The following is a 22,653-nucleotide window of genomic DNA, read 5'->3' on the forward strand; positions in this document are numbered from 1 at the left end:
CAGGCGACAAATTCATATTGATTTTTCATTAAAGTAATATTGTCTATTTGATGTAAGACCAATTTTATTTTTATATATATCTAATATGATTTTACATAATACACTAACAAAATAAAAGATGATATTAGACATAAGAATTTGGCAATGTAAAAATAAAGTTCTTTCCTAAACTAAATACACACGCACCGATTACATGAGTTGATAAAAAATACTATACTAAAATAATAATTTGGAGTGTTAATAAATGTTGATTTTTTGTTTGTGGTGCGAGCAGCTTACAAATTAAATAACGTCAAGTGTTGCTGCATCATTTGCAATGGCAGAGGATGCAAAGGTGGGAAGGGAAGCAAAGCTTGCCCAATTACTGAATCAAACATTTGATCATAATAATCAAATTTCTTCAACTCCCAAGATACAAAGAGTTCCTCTTTTTTGGCGTCAAAAAACCAGCTTCTACGAGTATTGCATACCCACAATGATATCATTTGGTCCCATTCATCATGGCAACAAAAATCTGAAGCAACAAGGTCAACACTTGAAATCTCAATGGACATCCCTCTACATTGAAGAATACAGTAAAGAAGTAGGTCCTTGTAATGGTAACAAGCAAGAAGCAGCAAACTATTTGTATGGAGTTGTAGGAGATAACATTGTGGAACTAAAGGAGCTGTTTGCTGAGGATGTAATTGAAGGGTATAATGATGAAGAACTGACTTGGATGCTGCTTGAGGATGGATGTTCTTTGCTCTATTACATGGACCACGTTAATGCTCAACATCCAGAAGAACTGAATCTAAAGCTTGATCAACTGATGTATATTGGCAGAGATATTCCATTGCTGGAAAACCAACTTCCAATTAAACTGCTGCAACTGCTGAGCAAAACACAAGGTGCTGACTTGGAGTATTTAATCACAAATTTTATGAGCATGGGCGAAGGAAAGCGGAGAAGAATGACATCGATCACAATCCCTATAAGAAATCATATACTTGATTTTCTTCGCTCCTCCTACTTTCATACAGAGATTGAACAGAATATCCCAAACCAAAATGGTGGTATTCAGATGCCTTGTCCTCGTCCTCGTCCTCGTCCTCGTTCCTCCCTAGTTTGGCAAACTTACAAGAACATACGTGATCTGAAAAAATCAGGGATCCAGGTTAAGGTAAACAAGAGGTTTGGTGGAGAATTGACACTTCCTTTGTGGGTATTCAGCAGTGTCACGCCTTACTTTTTTCGAAACTTGATTGCATACGAGATGTGTCCGGACTTTCGCAACAGCTTCGAATGTTGTTGTTACCTTTCTTTCATGGATTCCTTGATAGATAATGCTGAGGATGTGAAGGAGCTTAGATCAGCTGGTGTTATCCAAAATTTGGTTGAGAGTGATGAGGAAGTGGCCAAATTCTTTAATGATATTGGGCATCACTTCCCCGCTAAAATGTTCAATCAAATATACACAACCGATGCTATCCCCATTAGTAAGAAATATATCCAAGTGAGGCGTCAAATTCAGGAACATTACTCGAGTAGATGGAGAACTTTTCTGGCTGAAACACAGAGTACTTATTTCAGTTCTCCCTGGTCTCTGCTTGCTTTTCTGGCTGCACTTTCAGGATTAATTCTCGCTGTTCTTCAAACATGGTATACCATACATTCTCCTAAAAATTAGTTACCACATTTAAATAATAAGGGTCCGTTTATCAGTGTATGTGTGTGTGTGACCCACACTGATCATGATTTGCATCTAAGAATCTTAGACAAAAAAAAGCGTGTATCTCGAGTTGTTTTCTATCTATTATTTGTGTGTGTGAGACCCATACTCATTGGCATTATTTGATTCCTTATGTAATGGAAAAACATGTTTGTAATTAAAGCTTGTATAGTATTGTTTATTAAGGGTTAACTCATTTTCATTCCAAACAGAAAAATTCAAATAATGACAGAAAAGACTACTATATATCTCTCTTCAGTTAACTTTTTCAACCATTCTATTGGGATTCTGATTTCTGAACCCATCATCCAGAAATTAAGAAAATAGATTTAGATTCAGAGATTCTGAACACTCAAAACCTTAACGGCATCACGTTAATGGTCTCTCATCTTATAAACTCTCACTCCTTCTAATTTTCTTTGACGTGCAACTAATTCTTTATGTTATTCAGTACTAACACGTGCTATTTACCAAATAGGGATTTAAATTAGAATAGTAGTGTTGTAATCTTTGCATTAAACAAGAGGTTGTAATTGTTTTTTCCTTTACATATGGAAAAAGCTTGTGTTACCGAACAAGTTTTCACTGATCTTTAGAATGCACGGCATACCATGTTTGAAAAAAGTGAGAATTAATGCTGTAAACGCAGCCAGAAAAGCAAGCAAAGACCATGGAGAATTGAAATAAGTACTGCGTGCTTCAGCCAACTAAGTCCTCCATTTGTTTGAGTAATGTCTTTCTATTTGAAACTTGACTTCAACATATTTCTTGCTGAAAGGGGGCAGCATTGCTCCTCAGATGATTAAATATTTTAGTGGGCAACTCATGGCCAATATCATTAAGAAAATTCGCCAGTTCTTGATCGCTCTTAAGCAAATTTTGGATAACACCAGCTGATCTAAGTTCCTTCACAGCCTCAGCATCATCAATCAAAGAATCCATGAAAGAAAAGAACGAACAGCATTCGAAGCTGCTACAAAAGTCCGGACACATCTCATATGCAATCAAGTTTCGAAAGAAATAAGGCGTAACATCATTGTTTACATAAACAGGAAGTCTCAATCTGCCGCTAAACCATCTTGACGTGAAAGACAAGTTATTCCATTTCCATTCAGGACTCTTTGCCTTCGCAACTCGAATCCCAGATTTTTTAAGATCACGGACGTTCTTGTAAGTTTGCCAAGGATGAGGAAGAAGAGGAAGATGAGCCATCAAATCACTTCCTATTTTCTCAGTCTCCATTTCACTTTCACCAACAAAGTAAGATCGAACAAAACCCAGCAGATGATGAACTGATTCAGCTGTATATGCAAGTCTAATCATCACGGTACAGTTCCTCTTTACAGCACCCATTGTAACAAAATTGTAGAGTAAATTCTCTAAATCAGATCCTTTTTGTGTGCTGAGCAGCTTCAACAGCTTCACTGGAAGTTGGTTCTCTAGCAAGGTCATATCTCGCCAAATATGCATCCATTGATCAACCTTTAGATTCAGAGCTTCTGGATGCTCAATGTCAAAATTCTCCAAGCAAAAGAGATAAGAACATCCATCTTCAAACAACATCCATATCAGTTCATTGTTACAATAGCCTTCAAGCACATCCTTAGAGAAGAGTTCCTTTATTTCCTCTATGTTATTTTGTACAATTCCGAACAACTAATTTGCGGCGGTTTGTTTGTTACCGTTAAAAGTAGGTAGTTTCCTGTATTGTTCAATGTAGAGGGATGTCCATTGAAGTTTCAAGTGTTGTCCTTGTTGCTTCAGATTTTGGTTGCTGTGATGGATGGGACCAAATGATATCATCTTGGGTGTGCAGTACCTGTAGAAGTGTGGATTTTGACGCAAGAATAGAGGAACTCTTTGTATCTTGGGAGTTGAATTTTGATTATCTTCGAATCTTTGATTCACTAGTTCGGCAAGCCTTGTTGCATTTGCCTCCTCTGAATTGTTTCTGGCCATGCTCCAATGACAAGGTTTTGCTTCAATCTGCAAAGTTTATATTTTCAAGGCAAAGAATTACATGGACTCACAATAATATAACGTATTTTCAACAATATTAGAATTAAATGATATTAAAATGTATTCGATTCCTCTAAAGTTGTATTGTCACTTTAAAGCATCTTTACCACTTTATTAACATTGCCATTTATTAAATTATATAAATTATTAAAAAGAAAAAAAATAATATATCGATGATACAATTAATGAGCACAATTAAATTAAAAATAAAAAAATAAAATACAATTATAAAGGATATGATTTGCAGTTGAAATTAACATTTAATTTTTTAATTTTATTTTTCATGACTCACGATAATGTCATGTATTTTTAACAATATTACAACTAAATGATATTAAAAATATAAATTATTGAAAAAAATGATATATGAATAATACAATTAATGAATACAATTAGACCAAAAATTAAAAAGTTAAATTTTTTTTTGTAAAAGTCTAGTGTTTTAAGACTTTATTACCTAATCCACATTATTAGCAAACTAAAAAGAAGAGTTGTGGTCTTCAATCAAATTCTTCAAATACATATGTAAAACATTAAAAAAAAATGGAGGAAAAAGAACGAGAGATATGAGATGATGTGAAACGAGGATAAAGAAAAAGTGTAAAGTGAATGTTGATTTATAAACTAAATATAAAAAGCAATGAGTATGAAAAAAAGAGGATAAATTATGTATTATTATTCAATTATAAATAGATATTTCAAAATGAGAGATATATATTTAGGTATACACGTATTTATGTTATTTTTTTATTATTTATGACAGTTAAAGTGATTGTTATAGATACAGTTGTAATCTTTCATCACTTAATATATAACTATATTATTCTTAATTACATTTAAAAGCTAATATTACAATTTGTTGAGTTTGAAAAACTGAAATGATAATCAAACATTATTAAAATGTAAATTAGAAAATTATTAAAATTATTATTAAGTATTTTATTTAATAATTTCTAATAGATTGTTTGATGATTTTTTGTTCAAGTGTGCAGGTAAGCAATTTAATTTCATATTGGGTCAAAAGGCAATATGAGCCCAACTTGTTATTAATCAAGCCATGTGCAAAATTAATATAAGTGAGTGTGCTTTGAAATAAAAGAAAACCAAATTGGCCCAAATGGATCATCGAAAAAAATTCAACCTTGGGCAAAATTAATTCAAATATTAGGGGCTGAAATTTGAAATGAAGAAAAGCCTAAATAATAGGCCCATGTTGATAAAACAAATAACGAAGGAAATGACCCAAGGAAACCATACGGCAATTATAAACAAATGGGTCAAATTTTGTTAAAGCATGGTTCAGTTACCTACTCCCAATTGAGAAGAGGAATTCAAATTTTACTTGAATTAAATTTATACATTGGCAACTGAAAAGGAAAATTAAAATTGATTTGATGGCATTAATTGCTCCACACATTACTTTATGTATTGAGGATTGTGAGTGTGATTTCAATTTTATTTAATCTAACAATCAATGATTTGTTTCTACTCTCTCTTCTCTCTCTTTTTTGTTTGTCACATCCATCAGAAAAGAAGATAGAAGAAAGAAGAAGAAGAAGTTATCAGAAAAATTGCAGAGAAGCTAGGAAGAAGCAAAATGTTAGGGTAATGACCTTTGCAGCAAAAAGAAGATCCAAGGCACGGTGTGCCTAGGATTTTTACCACTAATGACAAGATGTGGTGAAGAAGCTTCAAGATCTCCATGCCAAAAGTGGTAGCAATCCGTTTCGGTCAGAGAAGAAGATCTCTGAGGTATGACTCGTCTCTACTTTTTGTTCATCCATCACAGAATGTAGCTACTGTAGCTACGTGGAGGAGGAAGCAAAAGTGGAGCAGATGGAGTTGTCAAGGATCAAGTGTTCATCAAGGGTCAGAAATCCTTCTTGGGGACCAAGTCAAAATGGAATGCTCAGATTGATGAAGCTTGATGAGAAGGGATGAGAGAGAGGTAATTGCATGTTGGTTTTTACTTTCGGTTCCCTCTCTCTTCTCTCTGTCCGAACCGATTTTGGTGTTGAAGAAGAAGAAGTTAGCTCGATTAAACCGTTTCAACTTTGGAAGCTTCCCCTTCTATAATAAGGGTGAACGGCCAATGTTTGAGAAAAGGAGTGAGAGCACACGTTCAGGTTCCCATAGCTCTTGGAGCTGTTTATTCTTCTCCTTCATGACTTTCATTGAATATTGATGGTTTCAGTGGCTAAGAGAAGGGGGGTTGAATCTTAGCCCCCTTTTTACTTGCTAACACCTGCTGGACTTCGAGGAGACTTTTCTGTTTTTAGCTCGTCCCTAGCCACAAGACTTTTTCATTTTGTCTCGTCACTTGGCACGAGATATTTTTTATTTTTGCTCCTGTGCAGTAGAAACAGAAATGGAGTAGGAGAGAAAAAAGATTACACCCAGATATATCCTGGTTCAGCTGCTAAGTGCAGTGCAGCCTACATCCAGTCTTCATCACAACAATGATGGAATTTCACTATAATCAACTTGATTACAAACTGTAAAGTGCTAACCCAACTTACAAGGGGATTCCCACAGAATCATGAAACACAACATAGATGAACAAAGGAACTCTAAGACATCTATGGCTTTTTCTTTTAATTTTGCACTCTCTGCCTTTTTCCGCTCTATGGCTTTTTTCATACAAACCTCACTGTTTGCCTTTTTCCATGAGACTCAAGACATGACAAAATTAAACAGAAAAATACAAAACAGAATACATTGAAGGAGAAGAAAATCTGTAAGTTTAGGTAGCTCTGAGAATCCTGTGCCTTGCACTCTCAATGCTTACTTCTAACTCCTTGCTCCAACCAGTGGTTGTTCTCCCTTTTTATAGAAGAGAGAAGCCTCCACACTTGAAGCCAAAAACCCAAGCCAACTTCTTCTTCCTTCAAGAAACCGGTTCGGCCGCACAGAGAGAGAAGAGATAACCATGCAATAACCAACATGCAATTACCTCTAGTCCTTCCTTGGTCATCACTCTTCATCAATCCGAGCTCTCCATCCTTGGCTTGCTCTCCAAGATGGATTTCTGGCCCTTGATGCTTCATGATGATGATGACTTCATCTGCTTCAATCTCTGCCTCTACCATCACTTCGCCACTCTAGCTACTTCCTGTGGTGGTTGAGCAGAATCAAAGACAAGCCATCTCCTCCAAGAATCTCACTTTGCTGGCCAAATCTTCTTCTTCCTTTTTGAGCATGAAGAGCTCAAGATTACCTCACCAAATCTTAACCATATTTGGTGACAATCTCAGCCACAGCTCATTTTTATTTTAGTATGTTTTCTTGCCATCATTGTGATGGTCTTTAGGCTTGCTTTCTCTTCCTTCCAGTAGCTCATTTTTGCTTCCATGGCTACCAATGTTTTCTGTGTAATAACCGAAGAGAGAAAGAGATGAGAGAGAAGAAACAATCTTGGAAGAAAAGCAATTTTATGAGATAAACAAAATTAAATTGATAAAAGGTTGCTTTTACTTCCCTTTAGGTGGAGTAGCGTGAATCATAATGATTTCCATCAAATCAAAGTCAAGTTCTCTCTCATGTCCCCAATGCTAGTGAATTGAATTTCAAATCCTTCCAAAGAGTGAAATGGAATCCGTTGGAAGCATTGAGGCTTTTTCTTTGCTTCATGGATTCGGACAAAGCATGAGGAACTCTCATCTTAAATGGAATTGGGCTTGGTTGCAATAATCATTAAATTTCTGGCCCAATAATAACATTTGCTTTCCTGATGAAATTTGGATTAAGCAATGAGCAAATGGGAAAGCATTTTCAACTTGGACTTGTGACCATAATAGATTAAATTGGCCCAAGTAACATAAAGAATCAATTCAGCCATATTCATTATATATTATCAAAACCAAAGGCTGAATGTACTTGGGCTTGCACCAGAAATTTGTTTTTCGGCCCAATATTAAAACCTGTAACAAAATTATTTAATCAATATATGTTAAATGAAAATCAGATTAATAATTTTGTAATTAATTATTTTTAATAATGTTTAGTCATCACAAATATTAATTTAGAGTTTTCCAAACTCATCAATCTCCCCCTTGATGACAAACATTATTAAAATTGAAATGGAAAGAAATTAAAAAAATTGAGTATGAGTACTCCCTTTGAAGATTGAATTTCTCCCCCTTTCTAAATGTCACATGGCTCCCCCTTGATGTATGCTTATTTTACCAAGAGAAGCACTAACCTGTAACATTTTAATCAAGCTTCAAGAACAATGTTATTTAGCATATCATATGATGCTAAATGCTTGATTTATGAGCAGTTTTAATTGATAATCAAAACTCATTTGATATCATAAACTGATTTACTGCTCAAACATTACCATAAAACAAAGTTGTTCAAAAATTTCAAATATTTTCCAGTCAAGATATCAGAGCCATATTATTCAAGTAAGGAAAATATTTTTGAATCACATATGATCACATCAAAACATGCCAACTGTTAGATATCACAATTTAAAGGAACTGCCAAAAAAAATTTTCAAACCAACATGTTTACCAAGATGAATAAGAGCATTCCAGTTTCAAAAAATGTTCATCAAGATAAATCAACAATCAGGCATTCATATGATCAATAAAAATATTCTCAAACATCATCATAAACCAAATGCCAAATGCCTTTCAAGCAGCAGTAACCATAGTGAAACAAATGCAATAACAACATGCATTCTTTAAACAAGGGAGATCATGAATTTTCAATTTGAAAATTTCATCCCCTGTTTCAGCAAATCCTCCCCTGTTCCCTTGTTTTATTAGTTTCAATTTCAATTTTGGAAACTAATTTTCCTCCCCCTTTTGTCATCAAGGGGCACCTGCACAAAATATGAACAACACAACAAAATATCCATAATAAAGTAACAAGAGTGTATCAAAGCATCATAGAGCAGTGAGTATCAAGTCATGCTCCTACAAAAAACAGATTGAGCCTAATGGAGCCAATATCAAGTAAAAATAAAGAAACAGTCATTAATCATCAGAAAGGTTGAACTCTGAACCGGAATCATCTTCGTAATCCCCTGTCCCCATGTCATCATCAAAGCTTTTAATCATGAAGCCAACTCTTTCGTGACATTTCTTCCAAGCCCTTTCCTGTTCATATTCCAATTTTCGGGCAGCCTTGTGAGATTTACGCATTAACTTGGCCATATTGCGAAACTCTTTGATAACTTCCCAGATTGATTGAGTGACATCCGAGGATTCAGGACAGCTCTCCAGATCGCTGAGAGATGGTTCAGAGGGAACAGACCGCTTGCCTTTCTTGCCCGAAACTCCTCCTCCTTTAATCATGGAAACCTTGTTCTCAACAGATTCATTAGACAAATCAACCTTAAAGTACTCAAATATACATGTGAGGAACATGCCATATGGAAGATTAGCCTTTTTAGTACTCTTTACTGCTTCCCACATATGACGTATCATAATATAAGCAAATGAAATTGGTGTAGAAGTAATGAGAGCAAATAGGATAATAGAATCAGAAACTGTTACTCTATGGTGAGAACCACTTTGAGGAGTGAGGATATGAGTGATGATACGGTGCAATAGAGAGTTCTCTGGGCCGAGTGCTTTGTGGGTTGGGATTAATCCATCTAGTCCAGAAAGGTTTGCACAGATGTGTTGCAAGACAGCTTGTTGGGTGACTCCTACTTGATCATCCCATTTATCAATCATGTAAACTTTTGGTCCTTCATCTTCATACCCAAGAGCAGCACCTATGGTTTGAGGATTGAGAGTTATGTAAACACGCTTGACGTAAGAATGGATTGAGTCATCAATCAAACGCATGTTTGCATAGAATTCCCGGACCAGCCCCGGGTAAACCAGTTTCTGAATGTGAACTAGAGGGGTCCATTTCAGAGCATCAAACAAAGAAGAAAAGTTGATTCCTTTGGTGGCCAGACTTTCAAGATTCACCAAGTAAGAGGGGCAGAGATGTCGTTTCAGCAAGACCTCTTTGTGAAATTCATAGAACGCACATGAGTAGAACCTAGAGGGATCAAAATGGGAATGAGGTTTGTGAAACTTGTTCTTGAATTCGAGTGACTCCAAATTCGCAGGTTCCTTAGTATCATGCAACAAAAAGCTTTTCTGCCTCTTTTGAGAGCTTCTTGCATGTGGGGTGGATCTTTTCGGTGATGATTGAGGGAGCGAGGTATGTGACTCGTCTTCATCCTCTTCAACACTAGGTTCCTTGGCCTTTCCAGATTTGCCTCTCCTTGACGTTTTCTTAGCAACGACCTTACGGCGCATGGTTTCGGTCCTTTTGGAAGGAGGGGAATGAGTAGAAGAGGAGGTAGAATGGAGATTGATATGTGTATGGGTTGGAGGTGATGAAAAAGGTGGGTTTTTTGGAATGGGGGTTTGGCTACTTCTCCTAAGTGCAGTTTTCTTTTTCATGGTAGGATAAATGAAGAGGTTGAATATGAAGGGGTGAGTGCCGAAAGAGAGTGAGGGTGGAAGGAGGTTAGTGGTGCAATAAATGAGGATTGGAGAGAGATGATGGGGAAGTTAATGACCATAATGGCGCGGTTATTAACCAAATGGGAGTTTCAAAAAGTGATAAAAAGGGAGTTTTCCTTGAATCAAGGGATTAGTTGGAAGGAAAAGATATGATTTGACAACATGCTTCTTCCAACAAGATTTGAAAAGACAATCCAAGGGATTTTGTGATTTTATTTTTCAAAGAAAGAATAACTAACTAAACTGCCATGGTGGGGTCAGGAATTATTAGGTGGGGCCCATGAAAATTTAAATCTGCGTTGCCTCCCCCTTGATCATAGCTCCTCCATTAAGCTTGCGTTCTTATCTCGTCCAAACCTACGAGACAAAACTGAACAGAGTTAAAAAATTCACAAATTTTCAATGAAACTTAAATCAAACATTCCCAAACTTTTTCTCAAGCTACAGTATCTGTCTTCACAGAGGGGTTTTGTAAAAATATCAGCAATTTGGTCTTCAGATTTTACAAATTGAATATCAATAGTTCCCTTTTGCACATGTTCTCTAATGAAATGATATTTAATTTCAATGTGCTTTGTTCTTGAGTGTAAAACAGGATTTTTTTGAAATGTTTATAGCACTCATATTATCACAAAATAAGGGTATACTATTGATTTTTAATTTGTAATCTTCTAATTGTGTTTTTAACCAAATTAATTGAGTGCAACATGCAGATGCGGAAATGTATTCTGCTTCAGCGGTGGATAAAGCCACTGTGGCTTGCTTTTTGCTTGACCACATATTGAGTGAGCTTCCAAGAAAGCAACACATGCCGGATGTGCTTCGTCTATCCACTCTATCTCCCGCAAAATCTGCATCACAAAATCCTACTGCACAAAAGTCATCAGATTTAGGATACCATAATCCATAATCACAAGTTCCCTTAATATATCTAATGATGCGCTTAACAGCCGTGAGATGGGATTCTTTTGGGTGAGATTGGAACCTTGAACATACACCCACACTTTGGACAATGTCCGGTCTAGAGGAGGTAAGGTACATGAGTGAACCTATCATTCCCCTATACCTTGTTTCATCCACATCTTGACCATCATCATCCTTTTCAAGTTTTGTGTTGGGATGCATTGGTGTCCCCATTGCTTTGGAATTTTCAAGGCCAAACTTTTTAATAAGTTCTTTTGCATATTTTCCTTGGTAAATAAAAGTACCACTAGGAGTTTGCTTAATTTGGAGGCCAAGAAAGAAAGTAAGCTCTCCCATTAAACTCATTTCAAACTCACTAGTCATGAGTTTTCCAAACTCTTCACACAAGGAAATGTTGGTCGATCCAAATACAATATCATCAACATAAACTTGAACAAGGAGTATATCATCATTAGATGCTTTAATAAATAAAGTAGTGTCGGTAGTACCCCTTTGAAATTGATTTTCTAACAAGAAGGCACTAAGCCTTTCATACCAAGCTCTTGGAGCTTGTCTAAGACCATAAAGAGCCTTAGTTAATTTAAAAACATGATTTGGAAACTCTTTATGTTCAAAACCGGGGGGTTGTGCCACATACACTTCTCTATCAATAAAACCATTAAGGAAAGCACATTTAACATCCATTTGAAACATTTTGAAACATTTATGGGCGGCATAGGCAAGAAGCAATCTAATTGCTTCCATTCTAGCTACCGGAGCAAAAGACTCATCAAAATCTATACCCTCTTCTTGATCGTAACCTTGGGCCACTAATCTAGCCTTGTTACGAACAACTTGTCCATCCTCACCAAGTTTATTTTTAAATACCCACTTAGTACCGGTAACTTTCTTACCATCCGGATGAGGTACTAGTGTCCAAACTTTATTCTTGTCAAATTGAGCAAGCTCCTCTTGCATTGCTTTAACCCATGGTGGATCTTCAAGTGCTTGTTTGACATTGTTGGGCTCTATTTGTGACAAGAGAGCAAGATTGCTTGGTTCGGTTTGCCTTTTGGTGGATGATCTTGTTGTTACTCCTTGAAAGGGATTACCAATGATGAAGTCATGAGGATAACCCCTCATGGACTTCCATTCTCTAGGCTTTCAGACAGGTGTAGAGCTTTGATGAACTTTTGGTGGTCTCACTGTTTCAGTTGCTCGTGCCTGCTCAGGAGACAAAATGGAAATTTCTCCTCCAATCTGACGAGACAAAACTGGACTGGCAGATTCTTCATTTTGAACAGATTTGGGATTTTCTTTGCTTGTTCCAGCTTCTTCACCATCTGAATCATTATCTATCACAGTACTGGGAATTAAGTTAGAATCACAAAAAGTAACATGTATGGATTCCTCTATAATCCTATGCTCCTTGAGATAAATTCTATAGGCCTTGCTTGTGGTGGAATATCCAACAAACATTCCTTCATAGGATTTTGGATCAAACTTTCCAAGATTTTCTTTATTATTAAGCACAAAACATTTGCATCCAAAAACATGAAAGTACTTAAGATTTGGAGGGGTTCCTTTCCATAGCTCATAAGGGGTTTTCTTTAATTCTTTTCTAATGATTGTTCTATTCAAAATATAACATGTTGTGTTCACAACTTCAGCCCACAAAAATTTAGGAATTTCATTCTCACATAGCATAGCCCTAGTCATCTCTTGAAGGCTTCTATTCCTTCTTTCAACCACCCCATTTTGTTGAGGGGTTCTAGGACATGAAAAATTATGAGAAATCCCTAAGTCATCACAGAATTTTTCAAAATCTTGATTTTCAAATTCTCTTCCATGATCACTTCTCAAATGGGCAATTTTCAAATCTTTTTCGTTTTGAATTTTCTTGCAAAGAGTAGAAAAGGCATGAAAAGCATCATTCTTATGAGCAAGAAAAAGTACCCAACCAAATCTAGAGTAATCATCTACCACCACAAGGCCATAGTGTTTACCTCCTAAACTTTGAGTTCTAGTAGGACCAAAAAGATCAATATGTAACATCTCCAATGGCCTTTTGGTTGAGATTCCATCTTTTGATTTAAAAGATGATTTTACTTGTTTGCCCAATTGACAAGCATCACAAGTAAGATCCTTATCAAACTTGATGTTTGGAATTCCTTTAACCAAATTCTTTTTGACTAGCTTAGAAATTTGGTACATGCTAGCATGTCCCAACTTTCTATGCCAAAGCCATTTTTCAGATTCAAGAGATGTAAAGCATGTTACATTTTGTTCCTTTAAATCCTCAAGAGTTAATCCATACATATTGTTACACCTTTTGGCTTCAAATAAAATATCCCCAGTTTTCTCACAAACAACCAAACAAACAAACTTCTTAAAAACAACTTCAAAACCCAAATCACACAATTGACTAACACTAAGCAAATTATGTTTCAAACCATGTACAAGGAGAACATCATTTATACAAGAAGAAAATTTTTTACCAACTTTCCCAACAGCCACTATTTTTCCTTTTGCATCATCACCAAAAGTGACAAGTCCTCCATCATATTCATCAAGCTTTATGAAGAAGGTTGTCTTTCCGGTCATATGCCTAGAGCATCCGCTGTCCATATACCACATATTTTCTTTCCGTTTGGATGCTAGGCACACCTACAAAACAAGTTTAAGTGACCTTAGGTATCCAAATTTTCTTGGATCCTTTCACGTTAAACCATCTCTTATGTCCTAAGCCATTGTAATCAAAAATAACTTTACAAACTTTATCACCAATCATTCTTTCACCAAAGAAACATTGGATAGGAAAGTGTCCATTTCGATTGCATAGCCTACAAAATCTTGGAGTTGCTGTTTTGTTAAAGTAGGTGGGATCTTGATACCTTGCATCATTTGAAGATGAAGCAATGTTTTCAAAATGAGATTTTTCAGATTTATAAAACCCCAACCCAGCCTTGTCATAAAGAGGTTTTTGACTAGCCAAGATTTGATTCAAATCTTCATAACTTTGGGTGAATTTGGCTAAGTCTTCCTTAAGCCTTTTAACCTCTTTAAACAACTCTTCATTTTGCTTAAAACAATCTACATATGCAAGAACGGAATGATTACTTTCACAGCTCTTAATTTGGGCTCTTAACTGCTTATTTTCCTCAACAAGATCACAAGCAGTTTTAGCCTCTCTTACTTTCTCTTTAAGAAAACTATTTTCAGCTTTAAGAATGGTGATTTGTTGTTCAAGCTCTTGATTTTCCAGCAGAAAACATCTTATTTTTTCAGAAAGGTGGTCTATCATAAGATGAAGATCTTCAGTGTTAGGGTTATGAAAGACTACCTGATCTATGTGATCTGCCATGAGACATGGTTGTGACTTGATCTCGGTTTCATCATCATCATCATCTGAGTCATTCTCCAAGTCTTCCCATGAGGCCATCAGTCCCTTCTTCTTTACTCTTTTCGGCTTCTCCTCCTTCTTTAACTTGGGACAATCAGATCTGAAATGCCCCATTTCCTTGCAATTGTAACAGGTTACTTTGCTAAGGTCTTTCTTCATCTTCCTTGAGCTGCTGCCTTTGCCTTTGAGCTTTACCATTTTTCTGAATTTTTTTGCAAACAAACTCATTTTCAGAAGAGTTATCACTGGATTCATCATCCAGAGGGTTAGTCACAGAAGAAAAAGCAATTCCTTTCTTTTTTGAATCTTTTTTCAAATAGGTGTTTTCAAAAGCAAGAAGATTTCCTCTCAAATCATCAACTGTCATGGAATCTAAGCTACTGCTCTCAGAAATAATTAAAGCTTTTGTTTCCCACTCTTTTGTAAGACATCTCAACACTCTTCTCACTAGCACAGATTCTGAATGTGTAATTTCCAGAGCATCTAAGCCAACAATGATGGTGTTGAATCATTCGAACAGTTCATCAATGGATTCTCCTTCCTTCATTGCAAACATTTCATACTCTCTATTCAACATGTCTGTCCGAGTCTTCTTTACAATGGTGGTTCCTTCATGGGAGATTTGCAATTTGTCCCAGATTTCCTTTGCCGTTGTGCATCTTGATACCCGTCGGTATTCCTCAAGCAGTTTAGCAGATTTACTGCCTTGGCATTTAATTCTATCTTCTTCCTATCTTCCTCAGTCCATCTTGCTTCTGGTTTAAGAGAGACTACTCCTTCTGCACTTGTGGTAGTTGGAAATTGAGGCCCTTCCAGGATAATCTTCCAAAGTCTGTAATCCTGCTTGTACAAATATCTTCATCCTCTCCTTCCAATAGGTATAATTTTTTCCATTGAAAAGAGGAGGTCTGTTGCTTGATTGACCTTCAGTCAGATTATAGGATACCACATTTATGCCACTGTTTTCTGCCATGAGGATCTTTACTCCAAGCTGCAAAGCTTGATCTCTTTGAGACCAAGCTCTGATACCAATTGATGATTTCAGTGGCTAAGAGAATGGGGGTTGAATCTTAGCCCCCTTTTTACTTGCTAACACTTGCTGGACTTCGAGGAGACTTTTCTGTTTTTAGCTCGTCCTAGCCACGAGACTTTTTTATTTTGTCTCGTCACTTGGCACGAGACATTTTTTATTTTTGCTCTTGTGCAGTAGAAAACAGAAATGGAGTAGGAGAGAAGAAAGATTACACCCAGATATATCCTGGTTCAGCTGCTAAGTGCAGTGCAGCCTACATCCAGTCAGCATGAAGAGCTCAAGATTACCTCACCAAATCTTAACCACATTTGGTGACAATCTCAGCCACAGCTCATTTTTATTTTAGTATGTTTTCTTGCCATCATTGTGATGGTCTTTAGGCTTGCTTTCTCTTCCTTTCGGTAGCTCATTTTTGCTTCCATGGCTACCAATGTTTTCTGTGTAATAACTGAAGAGAGAAAGAGATGAGAGAGAAGAAACAATCTTGGAAAAAAAGCAATTTTATGAGATAAACAAAATTAAATTGATAAAAGGTTGCTTTTACTTCTCTTTAGGTGGAGTAGCGTGAATCATAATGATTCCCATCAAATCAAAGTCAAGTTCTCTCTCATGTTCCTAATGCTAGTGAATTGAATTTCAAATCCTTCCAAAGAGTGAAATGGAATCCGTTGGAAGCATTGAGGCTTTTTCTTTGCTTTATGGATTCGGACAAAGCATGAGGAACTCTCATCTTAAATGGAATTGGGCTTGGTTGCAATAATCATTAAATTTCTGGCCCAATAATAACATTTGCTTTCCTGATGAAATTTGGATTAAGCAATGAGCAAATGGGAAAGCATTTTCAATTTGGACTTGTGACCATAATAGATTAAATTGGCCCAAGTAACATAAAGAATCAATTCAGCCATATTCATTATATATTATCAAAACCAAAGGCTGAATGTACTTGGGCTTGCACCAGAAATTTGTTTTTCGGCCCAATATTAAAACCTGTAACAAAATTATTTAATCAATATATGTTAAATGAAAATCAGATTAATAATTTTGTAATTAATTATTTTTAATAATGTTTAGTCATCACAAATATTAATTTAGAGTTTTCCAAACTCATCAAATATTTCTTTTTCTCAGTGAGTATGTCTGTGTTTCATTCGTAAAAGGCAAAATGTGAGGTTTTGTAAGAAAAAGCCAATGAGTGTAAAAAGGTAGAGAGTTAAAGAAAAAGTCATTATTATCTCAGAAATTCTTTGTATGTATTTCTGTTTTGTTGTCATGATCTTGAGGGGATTCCCTTACAAGTTAGGTTAGCACTTTGCGGTTGAAAGCTAGATTGAGGTCTAGTCAAGTTCGGGTTGGGGTGGAATCTGGACTTGTTCCCTTACAAGTTGGGTTAGCACTTTGCAGTTGAAAGCTTGGTAGGTGACCAAGTCAAGTTCAGTTTTGGGGATAGATTCTAGACTTGTCCCGGATAGGAATGGGTAGTTCCTAGGGAAGAATTGGTGTCTGTAATCAAGTTGATTATAGTGAAATTTCGTCACTGTTGTGATGAAGACTGGATGTAGGCTGCATTACACTTAGCAACTGAACCAGGATACTTTTGGGTGTGATTCTCTCTTTCTCTTCTACTCCTTTACTATTTCTGTTCGTGGGAGACAAAATTGAAAAATATCTCTTAACCGGTTACGAGATAAAAAGAAATTGTCTCTTGACCAGTTATGAGACAAAAAACAGAAATACCTCCTAGAGCTATTCTAAAAAGCAGAAAGTAACATTCAGAAAAAGAGGGCTAAGATTCAACGAACCCCCTTCTTTTAACTACTGATAACCATCACAATTATTAAATGATGAAAACATGCAAAACATAATTATAAAATTTAATTACCCTTATTAATGCAAATAACACTAATGCATCACATAATAAATGGATTAAAAGGATTGAGAAGTATTTTAATTAGAAATAAAAGGATTAAAAAATCATTTTGCTACTTAAACTGATATGATATCATGGTAAAGAGATTTAAACCGACGTGACATCATACTAAAAACTTAGGAAATTAAGAATGAATATGAAAGCTACCTTTAATTCTGTTTTAATATATTACTAATAGATAAATTCTATATAAATTACTTTGTTAAAAGAGACCTAATCGAAGATATATATCTTCTATCTTACACATCAAATACTTTCTAATTTTCTATTTTGAACTATTTTTTTTTATGATTTAAACACATTTTAAAATATTTATAATGACAAGATCCAAAAGTAAGATAGTTGAAAAAGGGATTATAATCCATATAAAGATTTTTAACTAATATATATATAAGTCAATCTTAATATGACCGAGGATGCAAACCAATCTTTCATGAAAACAAAGGAATGCAACAGGAAAAGTTTCTAAATTAAATAACAAAAGAAAAAGGCTCAATAAGGTAGAATAGAGTCATAACTTGCCTTGTAAGAGGGAAGATAGAGAGGGGTTTTTGGACAGAGAACTTAGCAATTGGAGAACTATGCATCTTCAAATAGGAAAGCCTACACATTCATTTATATATACTTTAATGGACTATACAGGGAAATCCTTTGCGCTTCTAATAAGCAAGAAATGTCCCTATCTTATAGTTCATATATCTCTTTAACCATTTTTGCACATACTTTGATGGAAATCACGTGTATCCTTTTATTAAAGCTAATTCTGTTTGAGTATTAGAAATTGAAACATTCTTAAGTACACCATACAAATTAAAGACCAATTCTTCGTAAAAAATTGATCTATTATGGCAAACATTTAAAAGGAAAAAGACAGAAAATATAATTTTAAAGAAAAAGGATAAGTAAGCAACATTAAAAGCTTTTGAAGAAAAGGGTGCTTCAACTCTGTAGGTGGTTGGATTTGGTAATTTTGAGATATTCATGGAGTTCCTTCTACTAACTTGGCCATATAGGAAGAACCAACTTGGGTTCGTCTAATAATTAGCTCACTTGTCCGCTTAATTAAGTGTCGAGGTTCGAATTTTATCTTGTGTATGCAATATTCTGTTGGTCAACGACAAACCATTAATTAAATGAAGTTTCGATCCAAAACCTTGACCATAGGAAGTATGTTAAGTCATCAATTCCAAACATCAAAGTTCATATCAGAACAGAATCGACTTCATGTATATTAGAAACAAGAGACTAAATTGGAGAAAGGATGGTATATTATTGAGTGTATTCAAGTTGTCTATTCAAGTTGTCTGAAATGATACAATATAAAGGGTATTATATATACTAAGAGAATCGTAATAATAAAGACGTAATCTCCTATAATAAATATTCAGATATACTAAATAATACTAATTGATCCTAATTAATCCTAATTATATTCTAACATCTCCCCTCAAACTCAAGTGACAACTTGAGTTTGAAACTTATTTAAAAAGTAATACAACGAAATAAAAAAAATGCATAAACTAATAGAACGGATGCAGACGGAACTGCTGGAAGGAAGCGCAGATGGAACTGCCGCTTGTCTTAAGGAAGCGCATATGGAAATGCCGCTTGTCTGAAAGAAGCGCAGACGGAACTGCCACTTGTCTGAAGGAAGTGCAGATGGAACTGCCGTTGTCTAAAGGAAGTGCAGATGGAACTGCCAGAAGGAAGCGCAGATGGAACTGCCAGAAGGAAGTGCAGATGAAACTGTTGGAAGGAAGCGCAGATGGAACTACCGCTTGTCTGAATGAAGCGCAAATGGAACTGCCGCTATCTGAAGGAAGTGCAGATGGAACTGCTGGAAAAAACGCAGACAGAACTGCCACAAGAAAACACAGACGGAACTGCCACGAGAAAACGCATACAGAACTGCCATGAGAGAACACAAACGGAACAGTCACGAGAGAACGCAGATGGAACTGCCGAAAGAGAGCGAAAACTATATGATTTCTTGATGAGAATATATAAGCAGCGGATGACAATAGTGTTTGATCATTCGACTCGAAAAAATACAAAACAGAGAAAATAGGCTAGTCGGTAAGGTGAAAAAGTATCAAAGGAGTGACAAAAGGGAAAGAAGAATGGCACAGAAGAAAAGTATGAAAAATACGGTAATTTCAACCGAAGAAAAATAGCCTATCCTCCTTAAGGAGGATACCATGGCTCTGATACCATGTTAGAAACAAGAGACTAAACTGGAGAAAAGATGGTATATTATTGAGTGTATTCAAGTTGTCTGAAATGATACAATATAAAGGGTATTTATAGGTACTAAGAGAATCGTAATAATAAAGACGTAATCTCCTATAATAAATATTCAGATATACTAAATAATACTAATTGATCCTAATTGATCCTAATTATATTCTAACAATGTATATTGCTAATTAACTTTTCCAAGCACCCTAATAGGATTATGAACCATGATGAGTTTAGAAAACTTGAAATTATTGTGATGATTAAACATTGTTAAAAATATTAATTACAAAATTGTTAATTTGATTTTTTATTCTAATTGTTTGTTTAATGAGTTTGTGAGTGTGGAGGAAAAAAAAACTTTTCAGTTGGGCTAAAAGGTAATTAAAGCCCAAAGTGATAAGAAAATATTCAGCTCTTGTGCACAAATATTTCATACTTTGTGGCTGAATTATTTAATTGGATGGCAAAATGAATTGGGCCATGAAATATGAGAAGAGAAATGCTTCATCTTGATCCAACAATTTGTTGGTCCGAAATTGAAGAAGAAAAGAAAGAAAATGGAGCATGCTTGGTTCGGTTACCTACTCACATGGGTTATGGAATTCAAATTTTGATTAAATTAAATGGGCAAAAAACCCTAATAAGCCAAGTGAAGAATCCTGTAACCTAAATACGCCAAAACGAAAATTGTTTCAGCAATAAGCCAGGCCGTATTTTTATATAATTCGAACCAGGGTGGTTCGAACTCTATTTGTTAATAATTCGAACCACTGCAGTTCGAACTACAGAGAGAGAAAAAGCTTGAAGTAAATCGAACCAGGCTGGTTCGATTTACAGAGGGAGAAGCTGTATCATATAATTCAAACCAGGCTGTTTCCATCTCAGGAACTCGCCCAGGTCCCCGCTGTGAGGCCTCAACAGGAATAGCAACGGCTCTCGGATCGCCCAACTGCGGATCTGGAGACAAAAACCTCTTCCCGTGCTGACTCCACCAATCCAAGAACTGATGCGACGGACCAGGGTCAGCAACAACATCGAACCTCAGCACGCTATCCGTACGGGAGTCCCAATATTGATGCCACTTCTGCAAGTGGGACGGGAACCATCGATCGCCGCCTCTGCCGTCCTTCGACATCAGAAAGTCGATGTTCAGGGCGGCCTCTGGACGGGGCTGCACCCCTCTAAACTGCGGAAGAACCCTATCTATCTGATGCCACTCTATGACGGCAAAGTAGATAAGCGATGTAATAGACCGCCACAACACCATATGCCGAGGCTCCAAAACCTCGGGATGCACGACCTGAAGTACGTCGGGGCTGCTGTACGGCATCCAGATAAACTGCACCCAGAACTATACAATGTCAGGGCAACTCGTGATCCCAACTCGTAAATCGTGATTAAATAAAAAAACTTATTAAGTAACATACTGACCTCTCTATCCTGCAACCGGTCTATCCAGAGCCTCCACATCTGAACTCTAGGACCCTTCTCGCTACTGGAAGGGATGTAACCTGACCACCTGCATCATGCACATGTGTTACAGCTACTTATATGTGTGCATAGGGTATCCAATACATTATGAATGAACACGTGGTTATGTGTAGTGAATTGTAATAGACAAAGCTTAGTACAGTACCTCGAGGCCAATGGCCAGCTGAACGTCTCAAATCCTGCAGGCCTAAAGCGAGGAAATCGCCAGAAAATCTATGACTGAAGTAGCTGAAGTGGGCCCGCTAGCTATAACATTTCTGTTCGCCACTCGGCACATGCATCGGTACAACCATGCCAGTGCTGCAGAACCCCAGCTGTAGGTCCCCATCTCCTCCAGCCTAGCTACAAACGGAAGCCATCTGATGTGAACGCGGTTGCCCGACTTGTCCGCAAAAAGCTGCGTGCCCAACAACATCATGATGTACGCACGGGCATAACGACGCACAGTATCCTCATCAGCTCCCTCCGGGCACTCACCAAACGTCTCCTGAAACCAGCTACAGTTGACCGCGTACTTCTGAACCTGGCTAGGAGGAGGTACCACTCCAAGCAACTCCTCGAACCAAACCCAGGCTGGACGGCCACCCTCAATGTATATATGGAACTCTGATAGGCAGCCGCTGACGTAACGCCCGTCCACTGGCAAACCCAGCTGGTATGCCACGTCCTGGAGTGTGATCGTGCACTCTCCGAACGGCATATGAAACGTGTGCGTCTCCAGATGCCATCGCTCGACAAACGCACTGACAAGGGCCTCGTCCAACCGGAACTATCTATCGTTCAGCCTTGCAAGATGGTAAAGACCAGCCATCTGCAGGTATGGAACGTATCTGTCATCCAGGACCATGCCCTGCTGCCGCCGCATGCTCCTGATGCATCACTGAGGCTGCGGAAGAAATGAACCGCATTATTAGGACCAACTTAATTACCAGTGACAAAGATAATCAACACGATAATTGATAAAGCAAAAAATCGTACCAAATGTAAGCGCTTAAAATTCCATGAACGAGTACCACTTCCATAAACAACTAACATAAGAAACCAGCATAAACCACTGACATGTAAGATCTAACATTAAACAACCACAACTAAACCGCTAACATAAACCACTAAGATAAACCACTAACATAAACCACTAACATAAACCGTTAACGTAAACCACTTACATAAACCACATACATAAACCACTAAGATAAACCACCAACATAAACCACTAACATAAACCACTAACATAAACCACTAACAGAAACCACTAACATAAACCACTAACAGAAACCACTAACATAAACCACTAACATAAACCAACAACTAAACCACCATCTAACCCGCATGCAAAACCACTAACCTAAATCACTAACATAAACCACTAACATAAACCACTAACATAAACCATTAACAGAAACCACTAACATAAACCACTAACATAAACCACCATCTAACCCGCATGCA

General features: G+C 36.7%; 2 protein-coding genes across 3 annotated transcripts in view; one reads left to right on the forward strand and one right to left on the reverse strand.

Annotated features, from left to right (window-relative positions):
- Positions 1-1,903, forward strand: part of LOC107616713 — a 36,874-nt gene extending 34,971 nt beyond the window's left edge. For both annotated transcript variants that reach the window (XM_021112467.1, XM_016318655.2), the window contains exon 2: positions 275-1,903. In XM_021112467.1, the coding sequence (XP_020968126.1) occupies positions 317-1,669 (1,353 nt within the window). In that variant the 5' untranslated portion in view covers positions 275-316 and the 3' untranslated portion in view covers positions 1,670-1,903. The remainder of the gene's footprint in view (positions 1-274) is intronic.
- On the reverse strand, positions 2,468-3,670 carry LOC107614865. The gene is made up of 2 exons (XM_016316991.1): positions 3,394-3,670; positions 2,468-3,261 (listed from the first exon to the last, which is right to left on the reverse strand). The coding sequence occupies exons 1-2, from the start codon at positions 3,668-3,670 to the stop codon at positions 2,468-2,470; spliced, it is 1,071 nt and encodes a 356-aa protein (XP_016172477.1).

This window comes from Arachis ipaensis, chromosome B09 (assembly GCF_000816755.2).
Source record: "Arachis ipaensis cultivar K30076 chromosome B09, Araip1.1, whole genome shotgun sequence".
Taxonomy (NCBI): Eukaryota; Viridiplantae; Streptophyta; class Magnoliopsida; order Fabales; family Fabaceae; genus Arachis; species Arachis ipaensis.

Excerpts from the sequence above, each read along its gene's own strand:
- LOC107614865 (XM_016316991.1), bottom strand. The coding sequence starts at position 3,670 with ATGGCCAGAAACAATTCAGAGGAGGCAAATGCAACAAGGCTTGCCGAA. Across the intron at positions 3,262-3,393 it reads GAAACTACCTACTTTTAACG|ATGGATGTTCTTATCTCTTT; the intron begins GTAACAAACAAA and ends TGTTGTTTGAAG.